Source organism: Rutidosis leptorrhynchoides, chromosome 2 (genome assembly GCF_046630445.1).
Source record: "Rutidosis leptorrhynchoides isolate AG116_Rl617_1_P2 chromosome 2, CSIRO_AGI_Rlap_v1, whole genome shotgun sequence".
Classification (NCBI taxonomy): Eukaryota; Viridiplantae; Streptophyta; class Magnoliopsida; order Asterales; family Asteraceae; genus Rutidosis; species Rutidosis leptorrhynchoides.
Window position 1 is genome coordinate 491,066,906 of NC_092334.1, and position 15,498 is coordinate 491,082,403.

General features: G+C 34.8%; 1 protein-coding gene across 1 annotated transcript; it reads left to right on the forward strand.

The window, feature by feature from the left end:
• Window positions 1–12,115: 12,115 nt before the first annotated feature.
• LOC139889464 (uncharacterized) lies at window positions 12,116–15,164 on the forward strand. The gene is made up of 3 exons (XM_071872415.1): window positions 12,116–12,204; window positions 12,253–12,403; window positions 14,415–15,164. Exons 1-3 carry the CDS (start codon window positions 12,116–12,118, stop codon window positions 14,973–14,975), a joined length of 801 nt encoding a protein of 266 aa, XP_071728516.1. The 3' UTR covers window positions 14,976–15,164.
• The last annotated feature ends 334 nt before the right edge of the window (window positions 15,165–15,498 follow it).

Here is a 15,498-nt window from a genome sequence, read left to right on the forward strand (position 1 = left end):
ATCTCAACATTCACGATTTGTACCTCGGATATCAACATCACACGCCTCAATATCATCATCTGTACTTCAAGTATAATCTTCGTTCTATATATCGTTTTACATCAATTACCTTCGCTTTACGTAACGTTTTACCTCATATATCTTCGTTCGACATGGTAATTATGAAATCTCTAATGTTTTAGAGATTGTGTAATCTAGTATTAACCATAAATCAAGTGAGTTTAATATCTTATAGACTCATTAAATTCATAATTACATCCGAAGAAAATATATATGCAAGTATATTTTCATAAAGATTGTAATTAAAACTTCTATCGTACAAACTGTTAATGATGAGAATATTTTAACGGGTGGGTAGTACCCGAGAAATATTCAGAATTCACATTAATAAGTTACACTGTATATTCTTCGAATATGATTCAACGGTCAATTGCTATTCTATTTACAATCACCGATATACGTATCCGTTCACCACAGAATAACCATTTTCATTCAAATTTCATATTTGGATTTTGACCTATCATAATCCAACAAGTGGCATAATGAAGAAAACATTGGATAAAATAAAATTTGTTAGAAACAGACGAATTAACTAAGATTGAAATATTGTTAGGAATCCACGCTAACTGTTCCGGCTAACTGTTCCCAGCTAACTGATTAACATTTAATTTATCGCAATTTTACATTCTCGCAATTTTATTTATCGTCATTTAATTTCTGTTATTTACTTTAACGCACTATTAATAACGGGACACGTATGCAAGGTTTCGACTTATCATATCGACCCATCTATATATATATTTCGGAACAACCGTAGACACTCTATATGTGAAGATGGGAGTTGGCTATACAGGGTCAGAGTTGATTCCAAAATATATATATACTTTGAGTTGTGATCGACACCGAGACCGGTACACGGGTCACGATACGTATTATGTAATTCGAATATTATATATCTAATTTATATATGAATCTATTGAATCATTGGACAATCGGACTATTAGACTGCTAACTTTGGACAATTAAAATGAGTTAAAAATGCTGATTATAACATATGAAACTAAATAATTCTTCAAGTTTGCCACTTGATTTCAACTTCAACCTCATTTGAATCTCGACAATTACAATCCGCGTTCAAATCTTTTCATAATTTTTGAGAACACCTTGATCGAGAAGTTGAACTCGCTGCACCTCGTCTACGGAAGAAAGATTTATGCATACAGTAATACATCTGAAAAACTCTCGAACCTAAATTCTTAGTTTAACACGTACCCGTGTTGAATCCTTTACCATTCACCAGCAAAAACAACCTTATGATTCCTTTTCAAAGTCGCCAATTTTATTACAGCTCCAGCAAGTTAACCTCAATTTCCCAGCAAGACTAGTCTTATTATAACCTCGACATATACGTTATCCTTTCGCCATCGTTACCAGGGAACCTTTCATATTCCGCGACATCATCAACAGATGTACCAGCAGCTCGTTATCTCTTTGGCGGAACCCGCAATCAGTATTTTGAAAATTCGCAGAACCTCTCCAGTTATACTTATAATATCTATCTCTAAGAATTTCATATTCCAAATGTGAAATTTCTGAAAAACACTATGAACTGTGAAGTAGTTCTTGAAATGCTGATGAAGCAGCAAAAACTGTAAACGACTTTAACAGTCAAAAGTTTGACGATAAAGTACAGTGTGTTGTAAAAGCTCAGAAAAAGAAAAAGGTTGAGATTTGGAAAAACAAATTGAGCAAATTATGAAGGAGGCCGTGGACAAATCATGAAAACTAAACCTGCCTTCAACAAATCCAAATGATTTAGTGTCTGCTGAAACCGTTAGTAAGAACTTTACTTCTTATTCTAAATCTTTCCAGATGATATCCTTCATCATCATCTTATCTCAGATATCTTCATATCTTCTGTTATACATATTTTCCATATTACTGGAGATATTTCCATAACTATCCCTGTCTGAGATCATGTATCTCTCCGTAACTTCTGCGTTACAATATAAAGGAAACTGTGTTAGTTTCTAAGTTCTAAAGACCTTCGAGTTTAAAATAGGAACGTTCTGAAGCAGTGTTGGGAACTGATACATGAATTAGTATAATATAATGAAACTTGATCAACTTCATTATATTACAGTAAGTCATGTTGAGTTTCTAAAGAAGCATGATGATTCACAGTACCGTCATCATGTGCCATGTTACACGGCTCTTACATTCTATTTAATCTCTAAACATATCAAGAAAATATTTTCTTGATGAATCGGTTTTTCCAGAATACTCTAGTAATTTGACAAATTAAACTCGTGCTATTACCATTTCTTTCTAAGAGCATTAGTTATGTTCATTCCAAATTTCATGCTTACGAATTTCGGATCATTATTCGCTTGACTCGAGGACGGGAAGAGGAAATGAAAGAATGGAGCTCCAAAATAGAATAGGAGCATAAACCACAGCAAATAGGAGAGAGCATTAACTGTGGATGACAATGATTATAGAACACAGGAGTAGGGACATCAGAATATAAGGAAAGATATAAAACCCAATAACAACCCTGAAACTACAAACCGTGCATATCAATACGTATTACCACGTAAAGGCACGGGAAAATTTATAACAATATAGTCCCAAGATAATGGTGAAAGTAAATAAGATCCTCCGGTGGTAGATGAAATAGAAGGATGACAGACGTGAAAATTAAGAATATATCGAGGATTAGAAGAGAATGGAGCATATTGGTAAATGTCATAAATTAGGAATTTAGGGAGAAGGAGTGAAAGATAGGAGTTGTAGAAAATAAGGAAACAAAGAGGTGAATTTATAGTAAAGTATCCGACAAAGAAATCAAAACAGATTGCCGCATTAAAACAAAGAAGATCCTGATTTTCTGAATCGCCGAAGAACCAAATCTTGATACGTAATATTTTCTCTAAATCCCTTAAATCCCGGAAATCAATCATAACCACGTCATTGGGCAGAACGAATCCACATTTACTCAATTCACTCTTCTGTGACAGTTTCACTCGTGCGCTTCACTTGATCGAACCGTTTTATCTATACATCTCAATAATGATAAGACTCCATTATCATCTCATATTCGTCATGAAAACATTCCTATTATTATTTATGACAACCTCTACCAAATTTCGGGGACGAAATTTCTTTAACGGGTGGGTACTGTAATGACCCGAAAATTTCCGACCAAATTTAAACCTTACCTTCTATATGTCTTCGACACGATAAGCAAAAACCCTAATATTGAGTTTAGAAAAATTTGAAATCTATATTCGAATAACTAGATACCCTTTGACTAAGCCTAACGATTCACGAACAATTAATTATAAATAGTTATATGTGTAGATATACATATGTAATCTAGTAACTTGAAAAACATTAATAAATTATTATATGATTTAGATTTGGAACTTAAACACGTAAGATATTTATATAAAACTCGTTATTTAAAACCTAATTATATATATAGTAGTTAAATATATATATGATTATTCAATATATTATAACACAAGTAGTAAATTGTATCATATTGAATTTAATTAAAAGATTTGAAGATTTTAATTTGTATAGTAGTATTATTATCATTACTTTAATTATTATTATCATTATTATTATTATTGTATTATTAACATAAAAATAGATATATATATATATAAAAAAATAAATTGTTATATTATTATAACTAGTAATATTACTATAATTATCATTTATAATATTAGTATAAAATTCACTAAAATTATTATTATTATTTTGATTTATTAGCACTCCAATTATTATTACTAATTGTTAACATTATTATTATTACTATTAGAAATTTAATTGATAATTATAAATAATTACGGGGTAATAATTAGAAGCCTTTTAAAAAAAAATAAATAGATTAAACTATAGCTATCTAAACAAATACCTAAACAAATATAAAAGATTATTCTATTATTTTTATATATATCACTGATATGCTACGGTTTTTTTTTAAAAAAAATTTGGATATATAAAATCAGATACACGTATGCTATGTTATATTTTTTTTTTTTTTGTATTTTGCTGTGTTACCCGTGAATATATGTCGACGACTTCTTCCACTTGGGGACAATCGATCTTATCTATTTATTAAGAGTGAAATCTACAAATCTTCTACTTGTATCGCCTATTATACCCTGTATCTGTTCTCTGTTAATCAAACATGGCAGTTTTTTTTTTAAACCGAGAACCTCTGTTCTTGTAACGTTTATTCAAGACCTCAAATTCGATTTTAAATTGAAAATGTAAAAGTGCAGTTATGTAAGTAATCCCATATACAAACTGACTGCAAACTCTCAAAACCCAATTTCTAATATCGTGTTTTAATTTTCGAATCAAACATTTAAACCAAAAAGTCGAAACTTCCTGTTCTTGGTGAAATTCAATCTCGTTAAAATAATTCAGGAACAATTGCTGATGGCAGAAGTTTGTATGGGGGATTTAAAGTGTATGTTGTTTAGAAAATTTTGTCTAAAACCTTCTAAAACCCCGAAAGTGATCTTGGGTTTAAAGACGAGTTTTTAATCGGTGTTGTTTATGTTAAATTTGAATTAATTTTTGGGAATTCAGAATGATTACTACTGGTTAACTCAGTCCTAAATTAGTAAACGCTAATGGGATAGCTAGGATAGTTTTTATGATTTGATTTTGGGCCGATCATGAAGTGAGGAAGAAGATGGATCAATAGAACGAGTTTAAAACGTGTTTAAAACAAACAGATTATGTTATGAATCAGAAAACGGGCACAGCCCATATGGTAGGGGTGTTAGTGGAGAGTCGAGAGGTCACGGGTTCGAGCCCTGCTTTGAGCATTTTATTTTAATGAGGCTTTCTAAGTTAGATTTTAGTTTCATTATTATTCTTATTACTTTTATTATTATTATTGTTGTTAATGTATTTATTATTATTATTATTATTTTTGTTATTATTATTATTAATACTATTATTATTATTATTATCATTAATATTAATGACATAAATATTATAATTAATATTATCATCATTATTTTGATATATTATTATGATCATTATTATTAGTACTATAAATAAAATGATTAGTTTTATTATTAATACTATCAGTAAGATTTTAATATAATTATCATTATTATTCCGTTAAACAAAAGATATTTATATAAAAATATATATATATACTACATATATCATGACTACATTCATATTACATACAATTGTCTTAAAACAAAATATTATTATATAGGTTAGACATAATATATATATATATTTTTATTAAAGTATCCTAATAATAATCTGGCATTTAAATATAAATTAATTATTCAAAATATATAAAATAATTATAATTAAATCACTTAATAAAATAACATATAAAATAATAAGATGACAAGTATATTAATATTAGTAGATAAACTTGTTTGAATATTATTACATGTTTTAATATATATAACTGATATAGGTTCGTGAATCCGAGGCCAACCTTATACGTGATTAATGGTGTTATGTGTATTTTACTACAAAATACAGTATGGTGAGTATATAGATCCCTTTTAAACTTTAAATATTTTTGGGCTGAGAATACATGCGCTGTTTTTATAAATGATTTACGTTATGGACACAAGTGACTAAAATTACGTTCTACATGGGTTTGAATCAAAAATCCCCTAGCTTGGTAACTTTAACTATTGGTTTATGAACTGGTAGGCGCGAATCCTAAAGATAGATCTATCGGGTTTTACACCCCCACCCAGATGTTGTTCTAGTAAACTAGAAGAACGGGTGTTTAGTACTTCGAGGTTAACGGAACGCACTTGATTCGGTGCACATATTATTATAACTCAGGGGTACACACTCTTGTAAAGGCTAGTTACCGGGTGCCCACTGCTTGGAATGCTTTTCATACACTTGCGAGTGTATTATGTTTATAAATATGAAATCTTGTGGTCCATAGTTATAACTCTGCTAGCATCAAACCTATATATCTCACCAACTTTATGTTGACATTTTAAAGCATGTTTTCTCAGGTACGGTTTAAGTCTTCCGCTGTGCATTTGCTCGTGTTAAGAACGTTCTTGGAGTCGATCATCGCAATGGAACCAGATGTTGATGATTTCGTCCAGGGGGATAAGGACGGGTCGTCACATTAGGGAACAGACACCCTAATTGACGCGAATCCTAAAGATAGATCTATTGGGCCTAACAAACCCCATCCAAAGTACCGGATGCTTTAGTACTTCGAAATTTATATCATATCCGAAGGGTGTCCCGGAATGATGGGGATATTCTTATATATGCATCTTGTTATTGTCGGTTACCAGGTGTTCACCATATGAATGATTTTTATCTCTATGTATGGGATGTGTATTGAAATATGAAATCTTGTGGTCTATTGTTACGATTTGATATATATAGGTTAAACCTATAACTCACCAACATTTTTGTTGACGTTTAAAGCATGTTTATTCTCAGGTGAATATTAAGAGCTTCCGCTGTTGCATACTAAAATAAGGACAAGATTTGGAGTCCATGTTTGTATGATATTGTGTAAAAACTGCATTCAAGAAACTGATTTCGATGTAACATATTTGTATTGTAAACCATTATGTAATGGTCGTGTGTAAACAGGATATTTTAGATTATCATTATTTGATAATCTACGTAAAGCTTTTTAAACCTTTATTTATGAAATAAAGGTTATGGTTTGTTTTAAAAATGAATGCAGTCTTTGAAAAACGTCTCATATAGAGGTCAAAACCTCGCAACGAAATCAATTAATATGGAACGTTTTTAATCAATAAGAACGGGACATTTCATGGGACCCCATGACCCTCTATCTAAATTCGCCACTGAAGAGAGTGTTTTAACTTTGGATGGTTCAGCACTGAATGCCGAACCATTCAATATCATATGTTATTCTGAGGTAAAAACAAACGCGTTGAATGCTGAATAACTCGGTATTCAGCGCTGAACCATTCAATTAAGAGGTAAACAAACGCACTCAGTTAAAACAGAATACTCTCTGGGCCTTAATTTATATTTTAAGCATGATTTGTCATATTACCATATTTGTGAAGAAGAAAAATAAAAGAGCCATAATTTATTATATTTATATTTATTGTTATTATTATTATTATTTTAATCTTATTTCAAATATATATTCACAATAAATTTAATAAATTAAAAAAATTATAATAATAACACACATTAACAAAGCTCTTTTATTCAACTCTTAATGTGAATTGGTGATGTCGAAGTACAGAATCCCTTGGTTGGATTCATTGGAAGGTTAAAAGTTGTCGCCTTCAGTTGTTTAGTGATATTGTGATATTCTTCTGGTGTTATCTCAGGCGTGATACATGAACTCATGAATTCGTGGTTGGATAGTTGCTAATGATACTGCAATCCGCATGCGCACCCCATATGTATGAGGGCACGCACTAGTGTGCGTATGCGTGTGCTCATGTGCGTTATGCGGTATGCGGATTCGTATCTAATGCCTTTGTTCCCGGTATAGCGATTACTTGGCTATCAAGTAAATATCTTTTCCAAAATTACATCCGTGATTCGGGGGAGTTTGTTATGGAAAGGATTGCCATTATCTCGGATGGTTCTAGAATTAAGGTTTGCCTATATATACAAACCCTAACTATCATTCTAAACATCATCACATTACGTAACCATCATCTAATATACGTCTTACGTAACCAGAATTGCCTAGCATCTTCTAGAGGTTAACAGGTTAGTTTCTTGATTAACTAGAACCTACGACCTTATTTGGGGCCTTCTAATCGACGATCGTCATTAAAGGTGGACTTAATCACTTGGCCACCCCGCCGACATCATCATGTCGGCCAGGGTTATTCACGGTAGCCGGATCGGAGAGCCTCGTTCTAAGATCCTTAAACCTCACTTTACGCGTTGAACAAGCATATTACCCCTATGGTTAAAATATGCATGATCAAGTGGTACTTTCATTGAGAGCGGAACTAATTCAAGACATGTTTATTTGTTTTTTCTTTTAAAGTTTTGAATTATAAGGCTTATTGTTCACAAAATTTTTTTTTGAATTTTTTCTTTAACAGTATCATGACTTCCGGGGAATCATCGGAACGTACTCAAACATATAATCAAAACACGCAGTCTGGAAATCAGCAGACGCAAGCTATGACTACGGGGGCGGGATACGCGCCATATCTTCCACCTGTATCCGGCGAGCCTTTTCAGAGGTATAAGCCGATATATCCAGATGGGATTACACCGCCAAGGGCAAACTCGCCAGTTACCACCACGCGGTTGGATTTTTCCGCGGTGGATCCAAGGGTCATCTTGGTAGGCACTAGCGGTGAAATAGTAGGCTCGCACGTGGTATGTTGTGGCCAGGTACCTATTTATAGTACCACGGTTTCAATCCCTCTGCAGACGCAGAGTGTTCAGCAGAATTCATCGTTTACACCGTTGCAACCTTGGCAACCACCGCGTCCAATTTCACAGTTTTTGACTCCTGCGGATGCGCAGACATTACTTAATAGTTGGGGGTTCGGTGTCATTCCGGATGCCAATTCTCATTGGATGCCGATAACCGCAGAACAGCAAAGCACTGCACATACGGTTGGGCTTATAGCGGCATATCCTCAGGTCTCGCAGGCATCTGTGCCACAGGTTTCGGCACCTTTTCAGCTACCCGTATACTCTGCGCCGGCAAGTCTGCCTTCTTTTCCAACGCATCAGCCTTGGTTGTATCCGCAGACGCCAGGGCAGCCCTGGCAAAATATTCAGGGGCAGGCGAATCTCGCAAGCCAATTTATGCAGGCGGCACCTCCTGACATGATCCACCTATTTTCACAACCTGATTTTGTTCAGGATATGATGAGGTGTTTCTTCGCAGGGCTCAAAGGCGAACCCCGTTTTGGATGAAGGCGTTGAGCGCCTGATTAAAGGGCAGTGCGGCTAGTTGGTTGCTGAACTCAGCCTGGAAGATTTATTGGAGGGAGGCGGATTGCTCTGCGGCGTTTTCCGCCGATGACTGGGTGAGCTGCGCCAGGTTCGCCAATCAGAAGCTACCGTGTGGCGGGGTTGGTGTAGACTCAGAGTCCAGGTGTATCGTCTTATCCTTTGACTCGGCGATAGCTTCAAGGTCCAGATTGATCCGCGGTGGGGTGTGATGCGTCTCCTCAACATGCTCTGCGTATTAGTAAATGGTAACATAAATGCAAACTTAAGTATGCGGTATGCGCGAAGGGGGAACGCTTACCAGAAGATGAGGGAGTAGATCCGCAGAACGGGGTTCGATGGGAACGAAGTTGTCGTTCCGCTTGTCCTCCCTCTGTTTGGGAGTGAGTTTCTTCTTCTTCTGTTGGGGTTGGGAGGCTTCGGCGGCCTTGCGTTTATTACCGGAGGTGGCTGGTGCATTCTCGCCAGTTTTCTCATGCTCCAACTGTTGGTTCACATTCTGCTTGCGGAAGGAGATGCCCGCGATCTCCTCCGCAGTCAGTACTCTCTTCATCTTCATCTCTGCAAACATGCACGCATGCGTTAGCACATATAAATAGCAAACTGTTATATTAGTACGTGATTATACTATTCCTACCCTTTCCATCCGGTCCGACTATGGCTGGACGCACATCTTCCCATGACCAGTGTGCGGATATCTTTCCTAACCGCAACATCACGTTCCCGTATGACCGGTGCACCAACTGTGCGTTGGCGCACTCCGCCAATAGTTTTGTTTCCTCGTCATCGAGGACCGAAGTTTTGTTCACATCCTTCTCTACCTTCTCGCACCATATAAGCGTTTGCGGAAAATTGGTACCAACTACAGGTTGGTCAATGTAAAAGAAAGTTTCTTTCCAGTTACCCGCATTCGACTTTGGGGTCTTGGTGAAATTTTGTCGGGCGAAGAAGGTGAACCAGGATTTGTGGTGATTAGCTAAGCGGTATAGATGACAGAAAACTTTAACCAACGGTACCTTGTTGAGTGCGACGCACCACATCTCAAACAGTACTATTTTACCTATGGCATAAGGGTGTAGTTGCCCTAATCCCACTATGAAGTGATCTAGTACGCCTAGGAAAAAGTCGGAGGGGGGAACCCTAAAGTTACCATGCTTGAACGCATGTTCGTAGATGGCCACCTTCTTCTCCGGTGGCTCGTGAGCACGTTGATTGGGTAGGGGTGGCACCAGATTGTACTTTGCTAACGGTGGGTATTGTTTAACTACGTGATCAATGTGTTTCCTCTCTATAATCGATCTAACACTATCTACATAGGTCTCGTTAGCCTTAGTCATTTTCTATAGAGTGATTGGAGAATTACTAACCTTTAGACGGTGGCCGGAGTATTTAGGATTTGATCGGAATTGAATATAGCAGCGTATTGGGGAAGCTTGAAGCAGAAAAATGGAAATGTGTGTGAATTGGGGCTATTTATAGTGAAGATTTGGAGTCATGGGGTGGAATGGTGTGATCGTGGCTGTACACGTGTTACGCGATTAACAGGTGACATTTTAAGTGCACGCGTGGATGTCAGTTGGGTATGGTTACCTATGAGCGTGTGGCTGACATGCGCCTGCCAACTGCCACTTTACGTCTTGTCAGCCGAATGGGCTTCTGCGACAGTGACATGCATTAAATGACCTCGAAACGCACGCGGGAGATTAAATGCTAGCCGTTTTCTTGTTTTTTCCGCTTAATAGTTTGATATCATATGTCTTGCGCCATATAACATCAAACTGGGGGGACATAATGATACCGCAACCCGCATGCGCACTCCATATGTATGCGGACACCCACTAGTGTGCGTATGCGTGTGCTCATGTGCGTTATGTGGTATGCGGATTCGTATCTAATGCCTTTGTTCCCGGTACAGCGATTACTTGGCTATCAAGTAAATATCTTTTCCATAATTACATCCGTGATTCGGGAGAGTTTGTTATGGAAAGGATTGCCATTATCTCGGATGGTTCTAGAATTAGGGTTTGCCTATATATACAAACCCTAACTATCATTCTAAACATCATCACATTACGTAACCATCATCTAATACACGTCTTACGTAACCAGCATTGCCTAGCATCTTCTAGAGGTTAACAGGTTAGTTTCTTGATTAACTAGAACCTACGACCTTATTTGGGGCCTTCTAATCGACGATCGTCATTAAAGGTGGACTTAATCACTTGGCCACCCCGCCGACATCATCATGTCGGCCAGGGTTATTCACGGTAGCCGGACCGGAGAGCCTCGTTCTAAGATCCTTAAACCTCACCTTACGCGTTGAACATGCATGTTACCCCTATGGTTAAAATATGCATGATCAGTTGCCTCATTGGATTGTTGTACGTTGTCTTGTATATCACATTAGATGTATTGCAATTGCAATTGTAATTGTATTAGTTTGTACTATGTTTTAATGTGTGTTAATGTTACAATCAGGTTGTTACACATAGTTAGATCTATCACTTGTATTTCACCGATCTTCAAAACATTTTATTTAAATTTCGACCAAATTACACGAATAGTTCTTGTGGTTTGCTAAATATTTCATGGATAGTCCAAACTTGATTTTTTCAACTACATAGTCCAAGAAGTTTGCAAGTTTTACACGGATAGTTCAATTTCGTCAAATCTGTTAATTATTTTCATTAAGTCATGACATTTGCAAAGCATATAAGGGCAGAATTGTCAGTTTGACTTTTTCCTTTTTCCTTCATCTCTTCCTTTTTTTTCTTGCCAAATCTCATACCATCTCTTTTCATATTTCATCAAACAAAAAACCCGAACTAGATACATAAATCCCCAATCTATTCATCATAAATACAGATTTCATTAAGTAAAAAAAACCCTAAATAACGATACATAAATTTAATAAAACTCCTAAAATTCAAAAAGTAATTCTTCAAATTTTTACATCTATTAATCTATATACATAAATTTCATGTCTCAAGGTCAGTATACCTAAGTGGGTTTGGATCTTGATTTGAATCGATTAAATCGACTTGTCTTCAATACTTGAAATCTTCAACACAACCGAAAATCTTCAATACAAACAAATCGATTTGTTTTGAGTATTTTCTATACTCTAAATCTTAAATCTGGCCACAATACACAAGATATGGGTATGTTTGGTTTTTTGGTATCTTTTCATGAAGATGAAGATGATGATTTAGGGTTTTTTCAGTTCTTCATTTTCATTAGTGTCTGGTACTTTCGGTGTCCGTGCCGGATACATATCTTGAGTTAATTTATCAGTTGTGATTCTGATGACGGTGCTGGTGGAGAACCGGTTGAAGGTGTAACGAAAGGTGTAGGAAGTGGCGGTAAGTCGTTGGCACCGATCAATGGCGGCGACGCCGGTGAAGGTACGACAAGATCTGGAGAATATGTTGTTATTGTTGTTTGTGTGAGAATTTGATTGTGATTTTTGATTGCCATATGTTATTATTGTTAGTGTGAGAATTTTTTATTTTATTTGTGTGAGAATTGTATGTGTATATGAATAATTTGAAGAGTTTGATTGCCATTTTCGTTGTTGTTTGTGTGGGATGAAATGTAGATATATAGATAGATTGAAGAAATGGATACAAAGATATGATTTTGTGTGTGTATATACGTTGGAATAAAACGAAATGGATAAAGATGCCTGACATTTTGTTGGTATTTGGAATTAAGTTAGGGTTTAGAAGTTAAACTAACAATTTTGCCCTCACATGCTTGGCAATGCCATGACTTAACGAAAATAATTAACGAAAGTGACAAAATTGGACTATTCGCGCAAAACGTGTAATCTTTTAGACTATCCAGCTGAAAAGATCAAGTTTGGACTATCCGTGCAATATTTATTAAACCACAAGGATTATGCATATAATTTTTTCTAAAATTTATGTTTTGTTTTAAAAAAATTTCCGTTTGTTCAAAGGTTCAAATTTATAATCAATTTAATTTTTGTGGTGTCAATGACGTGAGAATGTGATAAGGTTTTTTTTAGGTAATGACGTTCACATGAAAAATGTGAGCAGAAGGAGAAATAGTGGGAAGTGATGGGACGTTAATAAATGATGTGCCAAATTAAAATTAGATGTTATCAGTATATCACGGCGTGCTATGAACATAATTAGAGCGCTATGCTTTCACAAACCACGATCACGCAGGGTTAAATATAATCTAACGGCTTTTCATAATAGCGAGGTAGGTGGTAACGTGGAGGAGCGACTCACATAACCTCTCTCATTAAGTAAAAGCCTTTGTTTTTTTTTTTTTCCTTTGTAACTTCTACAAGTTAAACCCACTTAACTTTTTTAACAATGACAGTAGGGTCCATAAAAGTTGTATACTTGTTACATTTGTAACAAACTAATGTACGGAGTACTAGTTATTCATCCAAGACTTAAATATTTTTTTCTAACTCACTGCTTCAATTGGCTATGACTAAGCTTGAATATAATAATGTATATATAAAGTAGTATATCAAGTGCAAGAAAAATCATATAAAGAGGTTGATTATTATGTTAATAAAAATATCAAAATGTAATATCTTACCTTTTTAAGAAATTTATTTTGTAAATTTATATCATTTACCTTACATAGTTATGTTCTACTATATTAATATTTCTATATTAAGAAATGAAAACAAGGTAAAATCAATCGTGTGGCGATCCAATATACTCCCCAGTCTCACAGAAAAGAGGTGAATATATTTTTGTTATAGAACATGTATTTTTGTAACGAACATACTTGACTCTTATAAGCAATACTATAATATATATAATATAATAATATAATATAATATATATAATATATAATATATAATATATAATATATAATATAATAATACCATGTATTCACGGAGATCTTCATAATCTATCCTTCCTAGATTTGAACCTCCAAATGTTCATTGGTTGTTTTTATGAAGAGGATGTTATAGAAACATAATCAAATTAATGACTGCCTTATATAAATCAAAGTTTAGGTAACTTTACGTATAAATATAAAAATAAATCTAACTATACCTTAATTGGTACTAGTATCTTCAATAAACAAACTTTAATCTAGTGTCACATGACAATAATCTTATCCAATCTAAACTCTGGTATCAATAATTGCTAATTCATACCCAAATTAATAAATATGAAAATAAATTAAACATATTTTGATAGAGAAACAAAAGCAATGTGCACTAAAGTAAAATAAAAATTTAATAATAATACATAAAATAATGAAAGCACTACAAGCACCTTAAGTTAACATCAAAGCATAACCCGCAAGTATCCCTACCCTTTAAATACCATTCTATCCAACCCTCCGTTCCATCAACAATTTCTCATAAATTCACTTCATATCTTAATTTTTCTCTCAGTAAGAAAACTATAAAACTTTCATACATACAAAAATGGAACAAAACCAACCAATTTTAGCCAAAAAAAGTTTGGAGCTTGGTGCGTGTTGTGTATTTCATGTTACGAAAAAACATATCTAAGAGAAAGTTATTACTGGATCTCAACATGATGGTTAAACGTGGCAAAATCGCTAGTAAGGCGTTACAAAACCTAATGTTCCACCACCACCATCACCACCACAACGGCTCACACGAATCATTTGTGGTCCCACCACCCAGTGAATACGAGTTTAGTTGCACCAATTCTCCTTGTACTAATAACCACCATCATACATTTTCTTTATTCCCATTTCATAAGAAACAACATGATAACCATTCTAAGGAGAATGTTGACATGATGGCGGTTAATGTCGCGGTTTGGAAAGCAATGGAGATGATTCATAGCGAAACGGCTCCCCCATTGCTCCAAAGGTTTGGGAAGAGTCCAATGGTTAGACAACTTAGGGTTACCGACTCACCGTTCCCTTTAACTAACGTTGATGATGATAGCCATGTGGTTGATGAGGCGGCCGAGAGGTTTATAAACCGCTTTTATAACGATTTAAGGAAGGAAAATACCAGTAGGACTTCATTTGGTTGATGGTGATCAATTTGATGTCTTTGTGATTATTTGTATTGTGGTGAAGTTTATGTGTTAATAGGTCTCTTGTAAGTTTCTTGTTACAAGTAAATTTTAGATTGAGCTTGTAAACCTTCTTTATAAGAGATTGTGGGGTGTACATTTCCAACTTGTATTATTGTATTATACTCTGTATTACACAAATTATACAGGAATAAAAACAATATTACAAAATATAGTCTAAGTTTAACTTTACGTGGATGTGGTTGAGAAAGAGTCGAAAACGATCCGGGAATAATAATATTATGTTGTGTATATAAAAAAATCTTAACATCTTTACGTAGTCTGAACATTTTATGGTCAAGCATATATTTACCGAAAGGCAAATATATACAATAATATTGGATTTAAGGATTTCGGTATTTAACTATTCGATCCGGTTACCGTTAACAACGTAGACTGAGATGATAATCTTGATAGGGTGGTTAAACATTGAGTCCACCGTTGAAAGCGGATCACCGTTCATGTCCCAAAAAGATTAGTA